The sequence below is a fragment of the Sus scrofa genome, chromosome 14 (assembly GCF_054392235.1).
Source record: "Sus scrofa isolate SSC_HxYL_T2T_F1_AM1 chromosome 14, Sscrofa_HxYL_maternal_Yorkshire_Landrace_v2.0, whole genome shotgun sequence".
In the NCBI taxonomy this organism is placed as follows: Eukaryota; Metazoa; Chordata; class Mammalia; order Artiodactyla; family Suidae; genus Sus; species Sus scrofa.
In genome coordinates, this window is record NC_139396.1 from 69757334 (window position 1) to 69774896 (window position 17563).

Genomic DNA, 17563 nt, shown 5'->3' on the forward strand with positions numbered 1-17563 from the left:
GAGTTTTGACAGATGAAGTCATAAGCACCAACAAAGATAGCAAGATGCAGAACATTTCCTTTACCTGGCAGATTCCTATGTGCTGCTTCTTTGTACCCAGTTCCCCCCTCCAATCCCCCGGCAACCATGAATGTGTTCTCTGTCCCTTTAGTTTTGCCTCTCCAGGCAAGTCTCACATGTGGAATTGTAACGATATGTAGTCTGGCTTCTTACACTGAGCATAATTTAAGATTTGTCCAAGTTATTGCCTGCATCAGTATTCATGTTCAATACTTTCTTTTTGTTGTTGTTGTCTTTTTAGGGCCACACCCATGGCATATGGAGGTTCCCAGGCTAGGGGTCGAATTGGAGCTGTAGCCGCTGGCCTACAGCACAACCACAGCAACACGGGATCCGAGCCGCGTCTGCAACCTACACCACAGCTCACGGCAACACTGAATCTTTAACCCACTGAGCAAGGCCAGGAATCGAACCTGCATCCTCATGGGTACTAGTTGGGTTCATTAACCAGAGCTATGACAGGAACTCCTTTAATTCTTTCTATTGCTGTATCATATTCCATCGTATGGATGTACTAGTTTATCCCTTCACCAGATGGAAGACATTTGGGTTGTTTCCAGGTTTTGGCAACTGTGACTAAACCCATTTTCATTTCTCTTAGGTAAATTCGTAGGAGTGGGCTTGCTGGGTCAATATACATTTCACTTTTAAAGAAACTGTGAACCTGTTCTCCTGAGCAGTGCACCATTTTGCATTCTTGCCTCAGTTGATAAGGGTTTTTGTTGTCAGCGCTTGGCATGACCAGTCCTCCTAGCTGCTTGGAAAGGTGTCGAGGTATCTCATGGAACTTCTAACTTGCCATTTCCCTGATGACTAATGACGTTGAGCATCTTTTCATAGGGCTTCTGTGTGTGTCATCTGGATCTTTTGCCATTTTCTCATCAGGATGTCCTGCTCTGGAGTTTTGAGACTTCTTTCTATGTTCTGGATACACATCTTCTTCCAGAGATGTGATTTGCAAATGTTTTCTCCCACGTTGTAGCTTGTCTTTTCAAAGATTTCACAAGCGATTTATAAATATTTGTCCTTGTTATAAAAGATTCAGCTGACACAAATGTATTTAGAGTAAAAAGCCCAACATGTCCTTTCCCTCCCACACATTCTCCCACTTTCTTCCTGGAGGTCGCCACCCTTGGTGGTTTGGTGAGGATCTTCCCAATCCTTCCCTAATTTTCTGCTCTGAAGGGTCATTTAAATAATTGACCTGTGTATTAACATTAGTTCTATTACTTTTCAGTCAGTAAGTTGCATTTCAAAGACGCTTTTTTTCCTTTCAGCCCAGTTTCAGGTAAAATTATTGTCTTTCTCTTGCAGTAGTGAGTTTTGATGTCCTATGTCCTATTCCAGAAAGCCATGATTTGGGGAAAAAAACTCTAGAGGATGACTGCTGAGTGGATTAAATATAAGTAGGTCATTCTTATATTCACTAAAGTTTGCTCCAATTAGTTTCAATGACTTTGAAATACATCCCTTGTCAGATTGTGAGTGGCAGGTTGCTGTTTGCATTTGAATATGTGTGCGCTTAAGGGTCTCAATGAGCAAAGAATTGATAACCTCAGAGTAAAGTTCTGGCTCTTTCCCAAATTACAGATTGCTTATTTTTCTTTGATTGATTCTTTTGTGCTGTTGGAGATACTCAGCACAGAATTTGCACTTGGTTTTTATCTTTAGCTATAGTTTGGGGCTTATTTTTTTAATCCATTAACTGGTCAGAACTTTTTTTTTGCAGAATGAGCCTCACTGAAACAAATTCTTTTCATCTTTCCATAGGCATGAATCCTAGGACCCAGAATAGGGATTCTCTAGAGGACAGTGTTTCTACCTCTCCAGACCCAAGTAAGAGGGAGTGGCTGCCGGGGAGGTGGCAGGGAGGTGATGGTGGGAAAGTAGCAGGGAGGTGTGGGTGGGTAGGCAGGGCACTGGGGAGCTGGAGGGAGCCCTGTGGAAAGAGAATGGTCTGGAAGATCACACATCCCCAGGCTATGGGAAGGCGATGTGGCGAGGGAAGACTGCAGCCTCTCAGATGGAAAGTGAGTGGTGGGGAGGCCAGATGTCCTGTTGTAGAATGTGATTCTGGGCCAAATGGGAAGGGTAATGGAATTCCCAAAAGGCCTTCATGCCAGTCCAGGGCTGCCTTAGCCCTCAGATGCCCAGTGATGGTTCAGGGGAAAAGTGAAAAAGGAGTAGTAAGACCTGGAGCTGTTTACATCTCTGCAGTTGGGAATGTTTACCTGGGTTGCGTTTGCTTTGATCATCCTCGTATATTGAAGTAGCTGAACATCTGCTTATCTACTGCTTGATCCACCGTGATAGATATACATCACTGAGTCTTTTTGTCCCCGCTTTTTTTTCTTTTCTTTTGTTTTTTGCCATAATCACGGCTTGTGGAAGTTCCTGGGCCACAGATCAAACTCATGCCACAGCAGTGACCCGAGCCACAGCAGTGACAACGCTGGATCCTCAACCCACTGAGCCACCAGGAAACTCCATATCCACACTTTTAATGAACTTAATAATCATTTCACTGCTTCTCTGGGTCCAACATATTAGTCATTTTTTCACAGCAATATCAAAAACATTACTATATTGTAGTGTGGATAGTCATTTCTTACTAGCGGCCATTTGTGTGATTTCTGGTTTTTTAGCATATAATGCAAATGTAGTGCATGGTGCAGTGGGTGTATTTTTTTCTCTTGGTTCAGATCTTTATTATATATTCCAAAGAATAGTTGGTAGATTGATCATTTTCTAGAAAGCTGCCAGCCCTGAATAGAAGAGCCTGTTTCTTCTCTCCAACCTCAGCACTGGATTTTGCAATCTGCTTTTTTTTTGTTTTGTTTTGTTTTTTGTTTTTTGGTTTTTTTTTTTTTTTTGGTCTTTTTGCCTCTTCTAGGGCCGCTCCCGTGGCATATGGAGGTTCCCAGGCCAGGGGTTGAATCAGAGCTGTAGCCGCCAGCCTACGCCACAGCCACAGCAACATGGGATCCGAGCCGTGTCTGAGACCTACACCACAGCTCACGGCAACGCCAGATCCTTAACCCACTGAGCAAGGCCAGGGATCGAACCTGCAACCTCATGGTTCCTAGTCAGATTCGTTAACCACTGCGCAATGACGGGAACTCCTGCAGATATGAGAGGTAGACAAGAGGCCACATACTCTTTACCCAGGGCAGGAACATCATCAAGCTAACAACTGGGAGCCTTTCTCATGCAGGGTTTTGGACCAGGCATTTGAATTCTCTGTATCTCAGTGGTGCCCGCAGTCACCGTGTCTAAAAGGTTTTTGTAATCTAGAGGGTCAGGAAGCCGATGAAGGCCAGAACGATGTAAGTGGGCAAAGATAGAGCATCTTCTGTTTCTGGCCACCCCATGGAGGATGGGCAAGGGGTTGTGTCTGGGGCCCGCTTTGTTGTTGGTTGCAGCCAGGAAGCACAAACAGGGTCATCCCTCTTCTGCCATATGGAGATGTTGGGGTGTAGCTAGGCTCTTGGGGGCTCTGTTTTGAGATCCTGAAGGATTAGTGAGTTAACAAGATCTGGATATCATCAAACTGATAGACTCAGAGTGTGGAATGATGGCTGCCAGGGGCCTGCGGGAGGTAGGAGTGGGAGGTTGCTAATAAATGGGCCTAAGCCTTTAGTTCTGTGAGATGAAGAAATTCTAGATTGATCTTCACTTAAATGACTGAAAAAGTTAACTGACTATTACTTTTAACTTGGTGGTTCTCAACCAGGGAGTATTTTGCTCACCAGACATAGCAGAAAAGTCTGCAGGCATTTTTGGATCTTCACGATGGGAGATGCCACTGGGATCTAGTGATCGGGGTCCAGGGATGCTGCTCACACCCTGCAAGGCTCAGGGCAGCCCCCACAACAAAAAAATATCTGCTTTAGCAAATCCATCCTGCCCCAAGGGGGAGAAACCCTGCTTTCACCCAAAACCAGGCGATTTTTTTTTTTTTTTTTTTTTTTTGTCTTTTTAGGGCCACTCCCATGGCACATGGAAGTACCCAGGCTAGGGGTCAAATGGGAGATGCAGCCGCCAGCCTATACCACAGCAGCCACAGCAATGCCAGATCCAAGCCGCGTCTGTGACCTACACCACAGCTCATGGCAACACTGGATCCTTAACCCACTGAGCAGGGCCAAGGATTGAACCCAAATCCTCGTGAACACTAGTTGGGTTCATTACCACTGAGCCATGATGAGAACTCCCAGAGCAGTTGATTTTGCACAGATCCTGTGGTTTTGCTGCTCTGCCCTGACTGCTTTTGTGTCTAGATTGTTGAACTCTGTCTCCTGAAGTTCCAGCCTTGTAACTTTCCCAGACATCCTTTCTGGACTTCTCCTCTTGCCCTTTTGAATCTGTGACTTGTTTTTGCAATCTTGGAAGTGTTCCTGAATTCTGCTCCTGTGTGCTATTTGCTCCCAAAGCTCCCAAATCCGGGCTGAGCTCGCCTCCTTTCCTCACCCAGCCCCTCTGCTGGCCTTGGGGGAGGCTCCTGGCTCGAGCCTCTCTTCCGCTCTCAGAACGTTAATTGGCTTCAGTGTGTAACTCTGGCTGGCTTGCCCTGCGGTAACCTCACTGGCATCTCGGCTGTAGCTCCTGATCAACAGCAGAAAATGAAAAATGTGGCCTGTGAATCCCATTTGCATGATGGGATTGGGGAAGCACTGCATTGTCTAACAGCCTCTGTTTCTCTCTTTCTCCCTCCCCCGCCCCCTTTCTCTCCTTCCCTCCCTTACCTGGCAACTTTACCACCTGTCACCACCAACTTTTTCTCCCCTTTCCTCTTCCCTCTCTTCTCCCCCATCCCCCTTCCTGTCCCATATCTGCCTGGTGACCGCACGCACCTTCTCCCATTCCCACGAGGCAGTTCTGACCCTGTCTGCTCCCCCTGTAGTGCCAGGTTTCTGTTGCACAGTTGGCGTGGACTGGAAGTCTCTCACCACTCCTGCGTGCCTACCCCTCACCACTGACTACTTCCCGGACCGCCAGGGCCTGCAGAACGACTACACGGAGGGCTGCTATGACCTCCTTCCGGAGGCTGACATTGACAGGTCGGTGGCAGAGGAAAGGCATTGTTAGTTTCATGCACCACTGTGGCACAGCTGTCAGATGGAACAGCAGAGAGGCTGGGACTGGGGACTCCGAGTGTCATTCGGCCCCAGGCCAAGCATGTCCTGCAAACAGTCACCTGCCTTTTCAGGAGGGATGAGGAGGGTGTACAGATGACGGCCCAACAGGTGTTCGAGGAGTTCATCTGCCAGCGGCTCATGCAGGGCTACCAGATCATCGTGCAGCCCAAAGCACAGAAAGCCAGCCCCGCCGTCCCACCCCCGCTCAGCAGCAGTCCCCTCTACAGCCGGGGTGAGTGTTCCTCTTTGGATTCATATTTTTTTTTTCTTTTCTATGAAATTTGTCCCAGCAGATTCCTAAGATAGTGAAGAATATATACATTCAGGCATGGTTATTTCTTAACACAAAATTTGTCTTTCTAAATTTTATTCGACACAAGAAGTCAAGTCTCCCCTGGGTTCAGATTTATCTTAAAACTGTCTTTAATCTTCAACTCTCCTTCTAAGGAGGAAGATAGGGTCAAGTTCAGGAGTATTCCACCGCGGCTCAGGCAGCATCTCAGGGTTGCAGACAGTTGAGGGGGGCTGAGCCATCAAAGTACAGGGTGAATATTCCAGGACCAGAAGCTGGTATTCGTTTCTTGCACAGTGTGTGACACAGCCGGTTCTCCCCATGTCACCTGAACCTGAAGTTTATACTTGTTCTTTTTTTTTTTTTCCCCATTCTGGATTCATTCTCTCTGGTTAGTCACTGAAGGTCAGGGACTTGAAGCAGGATTGGGTTGCCTGTGAGTGGCAGGGGCTAGTAAGGGACAGAGGCTCAGTGGGGCCATTTGAGTTGGAGCCAGGCTCTGGAGGGCTCTTCTGGAATTTGTCAGGCAGCAAGTGACAGATGGAAGCCTGGAACCCGATGGCAGTGATCACTTCCTGGAAGGATCAGCGAGCATCCGCTACTCTCCATTTCTTCCTTGTAGCTAATGAGTACCGCACTCTCTAACCACCCAGCTTCAAACCTCAGAACATCTTTGGCTCCATTAAAGCTCCTTGGGCCAGAGGTTCAGAGAAGCGTGGAGCTATTAGCAGGAGCTTAGTAGTCATCTGGCCTAGGCCTTGCTGTTCACGATGAAGCTTTGGATTCTCTCTGGATTTTCTCTAGAAGCCCCTTGTAATATTTATTATGCGATGCCCTCTTCAAATAGTCTAGACTCTACTGAATAGTAACCTTTCTGAGTGCCAGGGTGATTTTAGCTTATCTTTATCCTTCACCATGGAAACCACTGCACCTGGAGCACAGTAACATGGATCAATAAATATATGGCTTCATTCATTCAGTGGTATTTTTTTAACTAAAAAAATTTTTTTAATTGTAACTAAGAAGTACCCTTTTAAAAATTTTTTAATTTATTTGTTTATTTATTTATTTGCCCATGGCAGGCGGAAGTTCCCAGGCCAGGGATTAAACCCAAGTCATAGCCAGGACAATGCCAAATCCTTAACCACTGGGCCACCTAGGAACTCCCATTCTGTAGTATTTTCAAAGCTCTTGCTCTGTGGGGAAAAATAACATGATTCAAACTATGAAATACAATTCCATGTTTCAATAAAGACTGTGAGGGGAAGATCAAAGGGCTGTGAGGGGGTCTGATCTGGTCTGGAGAGTCAGGAGATGCTTCCTTGAGGAGGTAATGTTTAGCTGAGACCTGAAGTACATGCAGGAGGTATTATCGAGAGAGGAGTGGAAGGCAGAAGCAGACAAGAAGAGCATGCCAGGCAGAAGGGTTAGTATGTGCAAGGCCCTGTGGTAGGAGACAGTGGGCACCCAAAGAAGACTGGTGTGGGGGAGCTCTGGGAGTTAGCCAGAGATGTGGCCAGAGATATCAGGAAACCCAGGTCACATAGGATCACATGGATGATTTTGTTATCCCAGACCATCCAAGCAGCCTACTTGCTTGTCTCTAAAATAGCTTATTGATGTTCCCTAGTGGTCCATAATTCCTCTAGCGTCCAGGCCTGCTCATGGCTAGTTGTCTAGGGCTGCTTGCCTGACCGCACCCTTTCTAGCTATTTTTCTCCTTTGATAAGTTTGATCCCTTTTATTTCTACAGTTATAGAAATGGTACCATTGTTATTATAATTACTTGGAAAGCAGCCATTCTTAGTGAGCCTCTGCTGCTCACTGCTGGCAGATTGCCTAAACACCAAGAGGGACCCTGTTCCAGCTGTGAACAGAACCGCTGTTCTTGGCCCTGTCCTCAGAGTTTACAGTGTGCTGGGAAGACAGGCATTCAACCAATAACCCACAACTCACATATTTGGTTACAGATTGTGAAGAGGGCCCTGCAGGGTGAAAACAGGAAAAACTACAGTACACCTAACGTAGAATGGGCTACCGGTGCCCTTGTGCTGGACACTCTTGGACTGCAAGCACCCAGGACACTGGCTTCCTGACCCCTGGCAGGGTGTTGTCACATGAGGAAGGGTGCCAGGTCCTCTTTTTTTTTTTTTTTTTCTTTTTTGGCTTTTTAGGGATGCGTGCGGCATATGGAGGTCCCCAATGCTAGGGGTCTAATCAGAGCTGTTGCCGCCGGCCTACGCCACAGCCACAGCAATGCCAGATCCGAGCCGCGTCTGCGACCCTCACCACAGCTCATGGCAATGCTGGATCCTTAACCCACTGAGCAAGGCCAGGGATCAAACCTGCAACTTTATGGGTCCTAATCGGATTCATTTCCTCTGCTCCATGACGGGAACTCCCAGGTCCTCTTTCTAGTTATAAAAAGCAAGGCTCAGAGAGATCTCGTGCGCAGGATCACACAGTTAGCATATGGAAGAAGAGCAGATGTTTACAGAAGGAAATCAGAGCAAATAAATAAGTGGTTCTTTAAGGATGGAAAGTGGTATAGTGGGGCAGGCGTCATGGGGGCGGAGACCTGAAAACAGGGTTGGCTGCCCTGTAGTTGAGGGCCTCAGTTATCAGGTGGCAGCTTGTACCTGCAGGGAGTGGGGTTCCAGTTTAGTGCATTAACATCTGCTCCAGAACTTTCCCTCCAGAGGATGAGGCACCAGATTCTTCAGCCTTGAGTGTGTCACCTGGGTGTTGTCAGCACCACCACTGGCTAGCTCAGCAACAGGAAAATCTGCCAACTTCAGGACTATTTTTTTCAGGGCCACTTCTGTGGCATATGGTAGTTCCCAGGCTAGGGGTCTAATGAGAGCTGCAGCTGCCGGCCTACACCACAGCCACAGTAATGCCCGATCTGAGATACATCTGCAACCTACACCACAGCTCACGGCAATACCAAATCCATGACCCACTGAGTGGGGTCAGGGATCGAACCTGCATTTTCATGGATACTAGTCAGGTTCATTACCACTGAGCCATGATAGCAACTCCAACTTTTTTTTTTTTAAACCAAGAATATTTCTTTTCCATGAAACTGCCCCTTGAAAGAAAGTACTGCCTCTTCTGTTTCTCCTTTTCTGGATCATATGGAAGAGAAGCAGTTGTCTGTTAAAGGAATGACCCTCAAACAGATGGAGGAAATGGAGGAAATGATTATTATTTTTTTCCCTATTAGGCCTTGTGTCCCGAAACCGCCCTGAGGAGGAAGACCAGTACTGGCTGAGTATGGGCAGAACTTTCCACAAAGTCACACTGAAGGACAAGATGATTACAGTGACACGATACCTTCCCAAGTGAGTCCTGGGATATTTGAGATTTTCAGCTTTGGTCCTGAACTACATCCACCTACTTATAATACTGCTTGTAACATGTACTGTCCACATATTGAATTATGTATATAACCCATAATCCAAACAGTGCAGGCTGAATGATTGGTTTTTCTTTTGGAGTTACCATTTTGCTTTCTAGGATTTTATTTTATGGTTGGAGCTCACCTACTTCCAAAAGGGATTGGACTCAGCTTATCTCGTTTAGCCTGAGTCTTAACAAGCCAAGTGAGAAAGTTTAAGAGAATTTGGAATTCCCTTGTGCCAGTGGGTTAAGGATCCAGCATTGTCCCTACTGTGGCTCTGGTTGCTGCTGTGGTGCAGGTTTGATCCCTGGCCTGGGAACTCCCACAAGCCCTGGGCGTGGCCAACAAACAAACAAACAAAAAACTGAAAAATCTCTGTTACCAGTCCTCTGGGATGGGTTACTGTGTTTGAGGTTTGAATGCCAAGAATGGTACTGAATGTATTGGGAGCAAAGGTACAGAAGAGATGAGTGGGGAAGTCTTGTTTGGACTGCAGGGCACACCCTTTGTTTTCCAGGTACCCCTATGAATCTGCCCAGACCCACTACACCTATAGCCTCTGCCCCTCCCACTCAGACTCAGAGTTCGTCTCCTGCTGGGTGGAGTTCTCCCACGAGCGGCTGGAGGAATACAAGTGGAATTACCTAGATCAGTACATCTGCTCTGCAGGTTCCGAGGACTTCAGGTCAGAGAGCCCGCTTTGGCCCTCCCTTTCCTTGCCTCGCTGCTGTCTTGCGTGGGTCTGTACTTCAACGCCTCTGTCCTTTCTCCTGATCACAGCATGATGACTGTTTTAGAAAAGAGTGGAGAGCAGAGTTCCCGTCATGTCTCAGTGGATAATGAACCTGCCTAGTATCCATGAGGACACAGGTTCAATCCCTGGACTTGTTCAGTGGGTTAAGGATCTGGTGTTGCCATGAGCTGTGGTGTAGGTTGCAGACATGGCTTGGATCCCAAGTTGCTGTGGCTGTGGTGTAGGCTGGTGGCTGCAGCACCAATTTGACCCCTAGCCTGAGAAGCTCCATATGCTGCAGGTGTGGCTCTAGAAAGACAAAAGATTAAAAAAAAAAAAGAAGAAGAAGAAAGAAAGAAAGAAAAAAGTGGAGAGCAAAAGCATATCCGCGTTGAGATGGGTGGTGGTGGTTGCACACCAGAGTGAATGTACAGATCTCTAAAGTGGTGTACTTTATTGTGTACATTTTGCCACATAAAACAACAACAGAAAACTCAGTGAAGAGGTGCTCCTTGATGGCACGTCAGTGTTCGTAACATTTTCCTAACTGCTTGTGATGTCATGGGGTTTTTTTGGCTGTGCCCATGGCATTCAGAAGTTCCCAGGCCAGGGATTGAACCCAAGTGGCAGCAGTGGCAATGCCAGATCCTTAACCACTAGGCAACCAGGGAAGTCCTGTGATGGCTTGTTTTTTAATTTTTACATGTGATTTATAATTGTGAGGATGAAAGAACACAGCACCCCTGAGCCTGGGTGCACAGAAGCATTCCACCATCTGGATAGAAAGTGAAAACAAGGAATTCCCTGATGGCTCATCAGGTTAGGGATCCAGTGTTGTCGCTACTCTGGCTCAGGTTGCTGCTGTGGCTCGGGTTCGATCGCTAGCCTAGAAACTTTTGTATGCCATGGGCACAGCCAAAAAAAAGAATGTGAAAGCAGCCTTGACGTTCTTCCTTCTGAGCCTGTGTTAAATTCAGCACCAGAGGAACACGTGTCTCTGAGGAGATGCAGACTTACTCCCCCACCCGTCTCCAGTGGCCTTAAGGTGGGGTGTCCACTGGCAGTGCTTTTATTCTCTGCTTTTCCTCACCACCACCCTCTGCCACTTTGGCCTCTGTAGCTTAATTGAGTCTCTGAAGTTCTGGAGGACCCGCTTCCTGCTGCTGCCAGCCTGTGTCACTGCCACCAAGCGCATCACGGAGGGGGAGGCCCACTGTGACATCTATGGGGACAGGCCCCGGGCGGACGAGGAGGAGTGGCAGCTCCTGGATGGCTTTATCCGCTTTGTGGAGGGCTTGAACCGCATCCGAAGGCGGCACCGCTCCGACCGAGTGATGCGGGTGAGGCTCCGTGGGCCCCTGGGGGCTGTGCTGGGTCTGAGCTGTCAGTGCCACTCTTGCTGCAGTGGGGCCACTCACGGGCCAGTTTACTTTCACCACAGCTGTCCAGTATCTGTCTTAAGCTGTAACATGATTTATTTCCCCAAGCTGTGATGAGAGTAAAATGAGATGAGGTGTGTAAACCACCTCAAGGGAGCAGTTTGTTCTGAGTCCAGCAGCTATTTGAGACCTTCGTCCAAGTGAAAGGCAGTTTCCTGGCATTGACTGAATACTGAAGTCCCGGCTTCCCCAACTGTGTTGATGGGCAGCAGCATCTGATGGACTCGTCTCCTTCTCTTTGCTCTAGAAAGGGACCTCCATGAAAGGCTTGCAGATGGCTGGGCCCATTCCCACACACTCCCTCGAGTCAACCGGCCCCCCAGTTGGGAAGAAGGGGACCTCAGCTCTGTCTGCCCTGCTGGAGATGGAGGCCACTCAGAAGTAAGTACCTGGCTGGAAAGTCCTGGCCCACCCTGCAGGCCCTGAGAGGGTGAAATGTGAGAGGGGCCCATAATTTATAAAAAGACACATACGAGAAAGAACGCTGGGTTGGAGTTCCTGTGTGGCTCAGTGGGTTAAGAGTTCAAGGTAGTCTCTGTGAGGATGCAGGTTAGATCCCTGGCCTTGCTCAGTGGATTAAGGATCCGGTGTTGCCATGAGCTGTGGTGTAGTTCACAGACATGGTTCCGATCCTGTGTCGCTATGGCTGTGGTGTACGCTGGAAGCAGCTGCAGCTCCAATTCAACCCCTAGTCTGGGAACTTCCATATGCTGCAGGTGTGGCCGTTAAAAAAAAAAAAAAAAAGGCTTGGGGCAGATGATGTAATTGATTACAAATCCAGAAATATGGAAGAGCAGTTGAGATCCTTAAAGCCATTCAGCCAATTATTGGAAAAAAACTTTTCCATTTTTCTAAAGTTCCAGAAACCTTTCTGAAGGTAGAAAGAGGCCATGCATGAGGAAAGACCATCACTAATGTTTAAATAAACACTCAGTTTGGTGAAAAAAACAAAACAAAACAAAGAACAAACAAAAGCACTGGGTTAATACCTGGTAAGTGTCAAATATCATGAAATAGGCCAAAAGTGATAAACTTGCAATCTGGGGCTTGATTTGAAATACAGATACATTTGATCAAGCCCAGAAAGTGTTTTTTTGTTGGTTGGTTGGTTTTTCTTTTAATTTTTTTTTATTGAAGTAGAGTTGAATTGTAATGTGTTAGCTTTAGGAATACAGCGCAGCGATTCAGTTATATATATATATAATATTTATTTATTTTAATTAGACATTCTTTTTTGAGGAATTTTAGGTTCAAGGCAAAGCTGAGTGGTAGGTACAGAGATTTCCCATATACACCCTGTCCCCACCCATTATCCACATCCCTCACTAAGTGGTACATTTGGGACAATCGATGGACCTGTATTCACACATCATGATCACCCAGAGTGCATGGTTTATTTACAGCAGGGTTCACTCTTGGTCTTGCACATTCTGTGAGTTTAGACAAACTTATGATATGTAGCCACCACTACTGAGTAGTTTCACTGCCCTCAAAACACAAAATATTTGGGGAGTTCCTGTCGTGGCGCAGTGGTTAACGAATCCGACTAGGAACCATGAGGTTGCGGGTTCGGTCCCTGGCCTTGCTCAGTGGGTTAACTATCCGGCGTTGCGGTGAGCTGTGGTGTAGGTTGCAGACGCGGCTCAGATCCCGCGTTGCTGTGGCTCTGGCGTAGGCCGGTGGCTACAGCTCCGATTGGACCCCTAGCCTGGGAACCTCCATGTGCCGCGGGAGCGGCCCAAGAAATAGCAACAACAACAACAACAACAAAAGACAAAAAGACAAAAAAAAAAAAAAAAAAAACCACAAAATATTTTAAAACTATTTGAGCCAAATATTTTTAGTTTGATGATTTCATATAAAAGTCTGGATTTTTACAAAATGAATTCTTATATGAAAAAGTACATGAGTCATGGTGATATTATATAAAACAATATATTATAGATAATGCAATACAAAATTATATTATAGATAATATATGAAATCCAGCCTTTGCTTGAAATAGTGGAGGCTTGGTTAACACTGGGTCTATGTTCACACCCGCCATGGTGGGCTAGCACTTTAGGTTAGGCTCGTGCCCCCTGGTTTACTGGAGAACTAGCCCACCCTCTGGTCTTGGACTTGCCTTGACCCCTTAGTCATGCCACCTGACCAGCTTCTCTAGGTGGTTTAAGTATGTGGTCCCTTTGTAACAGTAGATCCTTCAGCTCTCGGGCCCCCGGTGGGACCATATCTGGCTTTTGGAGAGTGGGGAAGGCATCACAGGAGGTAGGATTTACCATGTCCTTCTAGGAAGGGGTGCATTTGGGTGCATTTATACAGGAGAAGGTGGGGCTTGGGGAACAGGAGAAAACATTGCCACCAGCAGGTGGGACCTGCTTTGGGGGGCCCTCCCTGCCTCCTCCATCCTTCTGGCCAGACCTGGTCCCCCTTCATACTTACCAGGGTCTGTCTGGTGAGAGCATGTGTGCCGTGCCCAGCAGGAGCCCACATCCTTTAGGCTTTCAGAAGATAACGAGTGCACTCGAAGCCCAGTAGGAGATGCAGCTGCAAAGACAGCATGGGAAGTCAGACTCCAGGCTGTTCTTACACATTCTCATAGCAAGAGGGACCCTCTGAACATTTCTTCACTTCAATGGAAAATTTCAAATGTATATAAAAAAAAGTAGATCCATGTAATAAATCCCTGTTTACCCATCACCCAGCTTCAATGATTATCAACTCACAGCCAATCTTGTTTCATTTATATCCCACTTGCTTTTCTCTTCCTTTTTATTTCCTACCAAGTCCCAGACATCACCTCCCTTCGTCTAATATTTTAATATGTGCCTCTGAAAGATAAGAACTCTCAAAAGAAAACTAAACCATAACACCATAATTTACCTAAAAAGCCACGGCAGTTCCTTAATATCATGAACTATCCATTCAGCATCTTTGGCAGAGGTGGTGTTTTGTGTTTTCAGAGATGTGTCTATGTAGGAAGGCCTGGTGGGTAAGCCCAGGAGGCAGAGGTCTCACTGGTCCAGGCGGGAGGCAGCAGAGGCTGGAAGGGGATGATAGGATGGAAAGGAAGGGATTTGGGGAGAGAAGGGAACAGCATCGCCGGGGTGACTGGGGGCAGGTAAGAGGAGAGCTGGGGTACGTTGGGCTCATTCCTGAGGGTGCTGGGGCCTCCTCAGGAAATATCTTCAGCTGACCAAGGAAAGACCCCAGAACTCTGCCTGGCAGGTTGTCCCTGCAGCTAATCACACGATCTTCCTGCTGGAAAAAAGAACAAGGAACATATGCTGCTGGGAGGGGTGCGAAGCTGGGGGTGGGGGATCTTATTTTAATTTGCCAGTGAGTCAGCGTTCAGTATGCTCCCAGGAGCCTCTTTCTGCTCAGACTGGAAGAGGAGGGACAACCTGGCGTGGTAGTGTCCCCTGGTGGGGGTGCTCAGCTGACCTTGCAGCAGGAGGCACAATTGGGGCCCCAAGGTTTATTCTCCCTACAGATGACCGCCCCTAGGTGTCATGGTACGTGTTCTCAGTGCCAGGGACCCCAGCAGAGGGATCCAGACCTTTATGTAACATTTGCTCACACAGCATTTTTTACTTGATGTTTTTCTTTATTTTTTGCTGCACCAAGCAGATCCAATTTTATTCTGGAAAATCATGTTATGGAAACATGAAAAGGAGTTTCAGGAGCCTCTCACCTATAGCCCCTCCCTCTTACCATCCTGTCTGTTTCCTCCACTTCCCTGGAATGTTTGCCTGGAGGGTGTGGAGTCAGGCGGGAGGTGGGGGGCAGAGCCCAGGGTCCTGGCTGTGGGTGGCGGCTCCTGTTAGAGGGGGATGAACTGATGTCTGGGAGTCAGAGTAGAGAGAGACCCCACATGGCAGTTGTCCCTGCCTCTGAGAAGGAGGGAGTGTGCCCCCACCTCTGAAAAGGAGGCAGTGTGCCCCATGTGCGTCCTCATGTGCGGGCATGCACAGTGTGGCTGGGCCTTCTGTGGCAGCTCCTCCCCTGAACTTTGCAACAAGGAGCCTCCAAGGGCAAGGAGGGGTCCTGCCCACCTCTGAATGCCTGGCTCCTAGTGCACGGGTCAGCACGGGGGCGGCAGCTCAGTATTGGAGGCTGTCCCGTGCATCAGACCTTACATCTGAGGGGGCCCTGCCATCCTAGTCACGGCCCTGGGCTGCAGCCCTGGGAAGCACAGAAGACCCTTGCGGTGTGTGTGTATATGTGGATGAGGCCCAGAGGAACATGCCTGGGTAGGGCACCTAGAGACAGGGCAGAGGAGGAGGTGGGCCAGGCAGAGTCAAGCTCTTTTTTTTTTTTTTTTTTTTTTTTTTTTTTGGTCTTTTTGCCATTTCTTGGGCCGCTCCCATGGCATATGGAGTTTCCCAGACTAGGGGTCGAATCGGAGCTGTAGCCACCAGCCTACACCAAAGCCACAGCAACGCAGGATCCGAGCCACGTCTACAACCTACACCACAGCTCATGGCAACTCCGGATCCTTAACCCACTGAGCAAGGCCAGGGATCGAACCCGCAACCTCATGGTTCCTAGTTGGATTCGTTAACCACTGCGCCACAACAAGAACTCCCAGAGTCAAGCTCTTAGTCTGCTTTCCTTGTACAAACTACAGCTCAGGCCAGTCCAGTGATCAACCAAGTGGGGAAATGTTTCTTTCTGCTATTCCAGCTGGCGGGTCCAGAAGGAGGGCTGGGATGTCACCACTCGTGGTCTCTGCCGCACTGATGGACCTAGCAGAGACCACCAGTGGCAGCTCACATGGCCAGACACCATGGGTCTCCAGAGAGAGGCACACATCACACCAAGGAGGAATTCCTGCCCCATGTTGAACCTAAATGTGCTCAGGCCTTTAGACACAATCTCAAGTTCTCAGGAAGCACAGGGCACAGAGAACCTTGATGTACCATAAAGGGATGTGATTAGCACATTCAGACCATAAATTTACAAGAGCTGCTTTCTTCCATGTAAACTGCAGGGATGTAGAGGGATGAAGGAGCTTCTGGATGAAAAGAGACTTGAGAGACATAATTGACTGCAGTGTAGGGACATTAATGGAATTCTGTTTTAAACAAACTGTAAAAAAAGGTTTTTTGGAGACAACTAGAAAAATATTTGATATTAGAAGATTTTAAAAAATTTTAAGTGTGTTGGTGGAATTGGGATTTTTTTTTTTTTTTTTTTTTTTTTTTTTGGTCTTTTTGCCTTTTCTAGGGCTGCTCCCGAGGCATATGGAGGTTCTCAGGCTAGGGGTGTAATCGGAGCTATAGCCGCTGGCCTATGCCAAAGCCACAGCAACATGGGATCCGAGCCACATCTGTGACCTACACCACAGCTCACGGCAACGCTGGATCCTTAACCCACTAAGCAAGGCCAGGGATCGAACCTGAAACCTCATGGTTCCTAGTTGGATTCGTTAACCACTGCGCCACAATGGGAACTCCAGAATTGGGATCTTTTTAAAGTTATATTCTTTTAGAGATACAGTATGTACAGAAGAAGTGTTTATGGGTGTTTATATTTTCTTTCCTTCTTTCTTTCTTTTTTTTTTGGTCTTTTGCCCTTTTTAGGGCCACACCTGCAGCACATGGAGGTTTCCAGGGTGGGGTCTAATTGGAGCAGTTGCCACCGGCCTATGCCACAGCCACAGCCACAGCAACGTCAGATCCGAGCCGCATCTGCGACCTACACCACAGCTCATGGCAATGCCAGATCCTTAACCCACTGAGTAAGGTCAGGGATCAAACCCGCAACCTCATGGTTCCTAGTCAAATTCGTTTCTACTGTGCCACAACAGGAACTCCAGAGTGGAATATTTTCATGTGTGAGTTTGCTTCCAAGTTATCAGGATGGATAGGTATAGATGAAACAAGATTGGCTCTGAAAATAAATAATTCTGGGGTCCAGGTAGAATAAATTATCCTCTTTATTTTTGTATATATTTGAAAGTTTTCCATTATAAAAACCAAAAAAAGGAGTTCCCTTTGTGGTGCAATGGAAACGAATCCAGCTAGTATCCATGAGGATGCTGGTTTGATCCCTGGCTTTGCTCACTAGGTTAAGGATCCGGCATTGCTGTGAGCTGTGATATAGCACACAGACGTGGCTCAGACCCTACGTTGCTGTGGTGGCTATGGTGTAGGCCGGCAGCTATAACTCTGATTCATCCCTTAGCCCGAGAACTCTCATAAGCTGTGGGTGCAGCCCTAAAAAACACAAAAAAAAGACTTTGGAGTTCCCATCATGGCTCAGTGGTTAACGAACCACACGAGGACACAGATTAGATCCCGGGCATCACTCAGTGGGTTAAGGATCTGGCATTGCTGCGAGCTGTGGTGTAGGTTGCAGACATGACTCAGATCCCACATTGCTGTAGTTATGGCGTAGGCCAGCAGCCACAGCTCCGATTTGACCCCTGGCCTTTGAACCTCCATATGCTGGGAGTGAGGCCCTAAAAAGACAAAAAAAAAAAAAAAAAAAAAA

The 17563-nt window shown here is 47.4% G+C and overlaps 1 protein-coding gene across 47 annotated transcripts in view; it reads left to right on the forward strand.

Moving 5' to 3' along the window:
- DEPDC5 (DEP domain containing 5, GATOR1 subcomplex subunit) overlaps nucleotides 1-17563 on the forward strand; it is a 102451-nt gene that overhangs the window by 60319 nt on the left and 24569 nt on the right. For 16 of the 47 annotated variants that reach the window (XM_084993721.1, XM_084993726.1, XM_084993741.1 and 13 more), the window contains 7 exons: nucleotides 1831-1896; nucleotides 4964-5120; nucleotides 5270-5430; nucleotides 8717-8834; nucleotides 9411-9578; nucleotides 10747-10966; nucleotides 11313-11446. In XM_084993721.1, the coding sequence (XP_084849847.1) occupies nucleotides 1831-1896; nucleotides 4964-5120; nucleotides 5270-5430; nucleotides 8717-8834; nucleotides 9411-9578; nucleotides 10747-10966; nucleotides 11313-11446 (1024 nt within the window). Of the gene's footprint in view, nucleotides 1-715; nucleotides 835-1374; nucleotides 1467-1830; nucleotides 1897-4936; nucleotides 5121-5269; nucleotides 5431-8716; nucleotides 8835-9410; nucleotides 9579-10746; nucleotides 10967-11312; nucleotides 11447-17563 lie in introns of those variants that run through there. The other 31 variants (XM_084993720.1, XM_084993724.1, XM_084993735.1 and 28 more) reach the window with 7 other exon arrangements.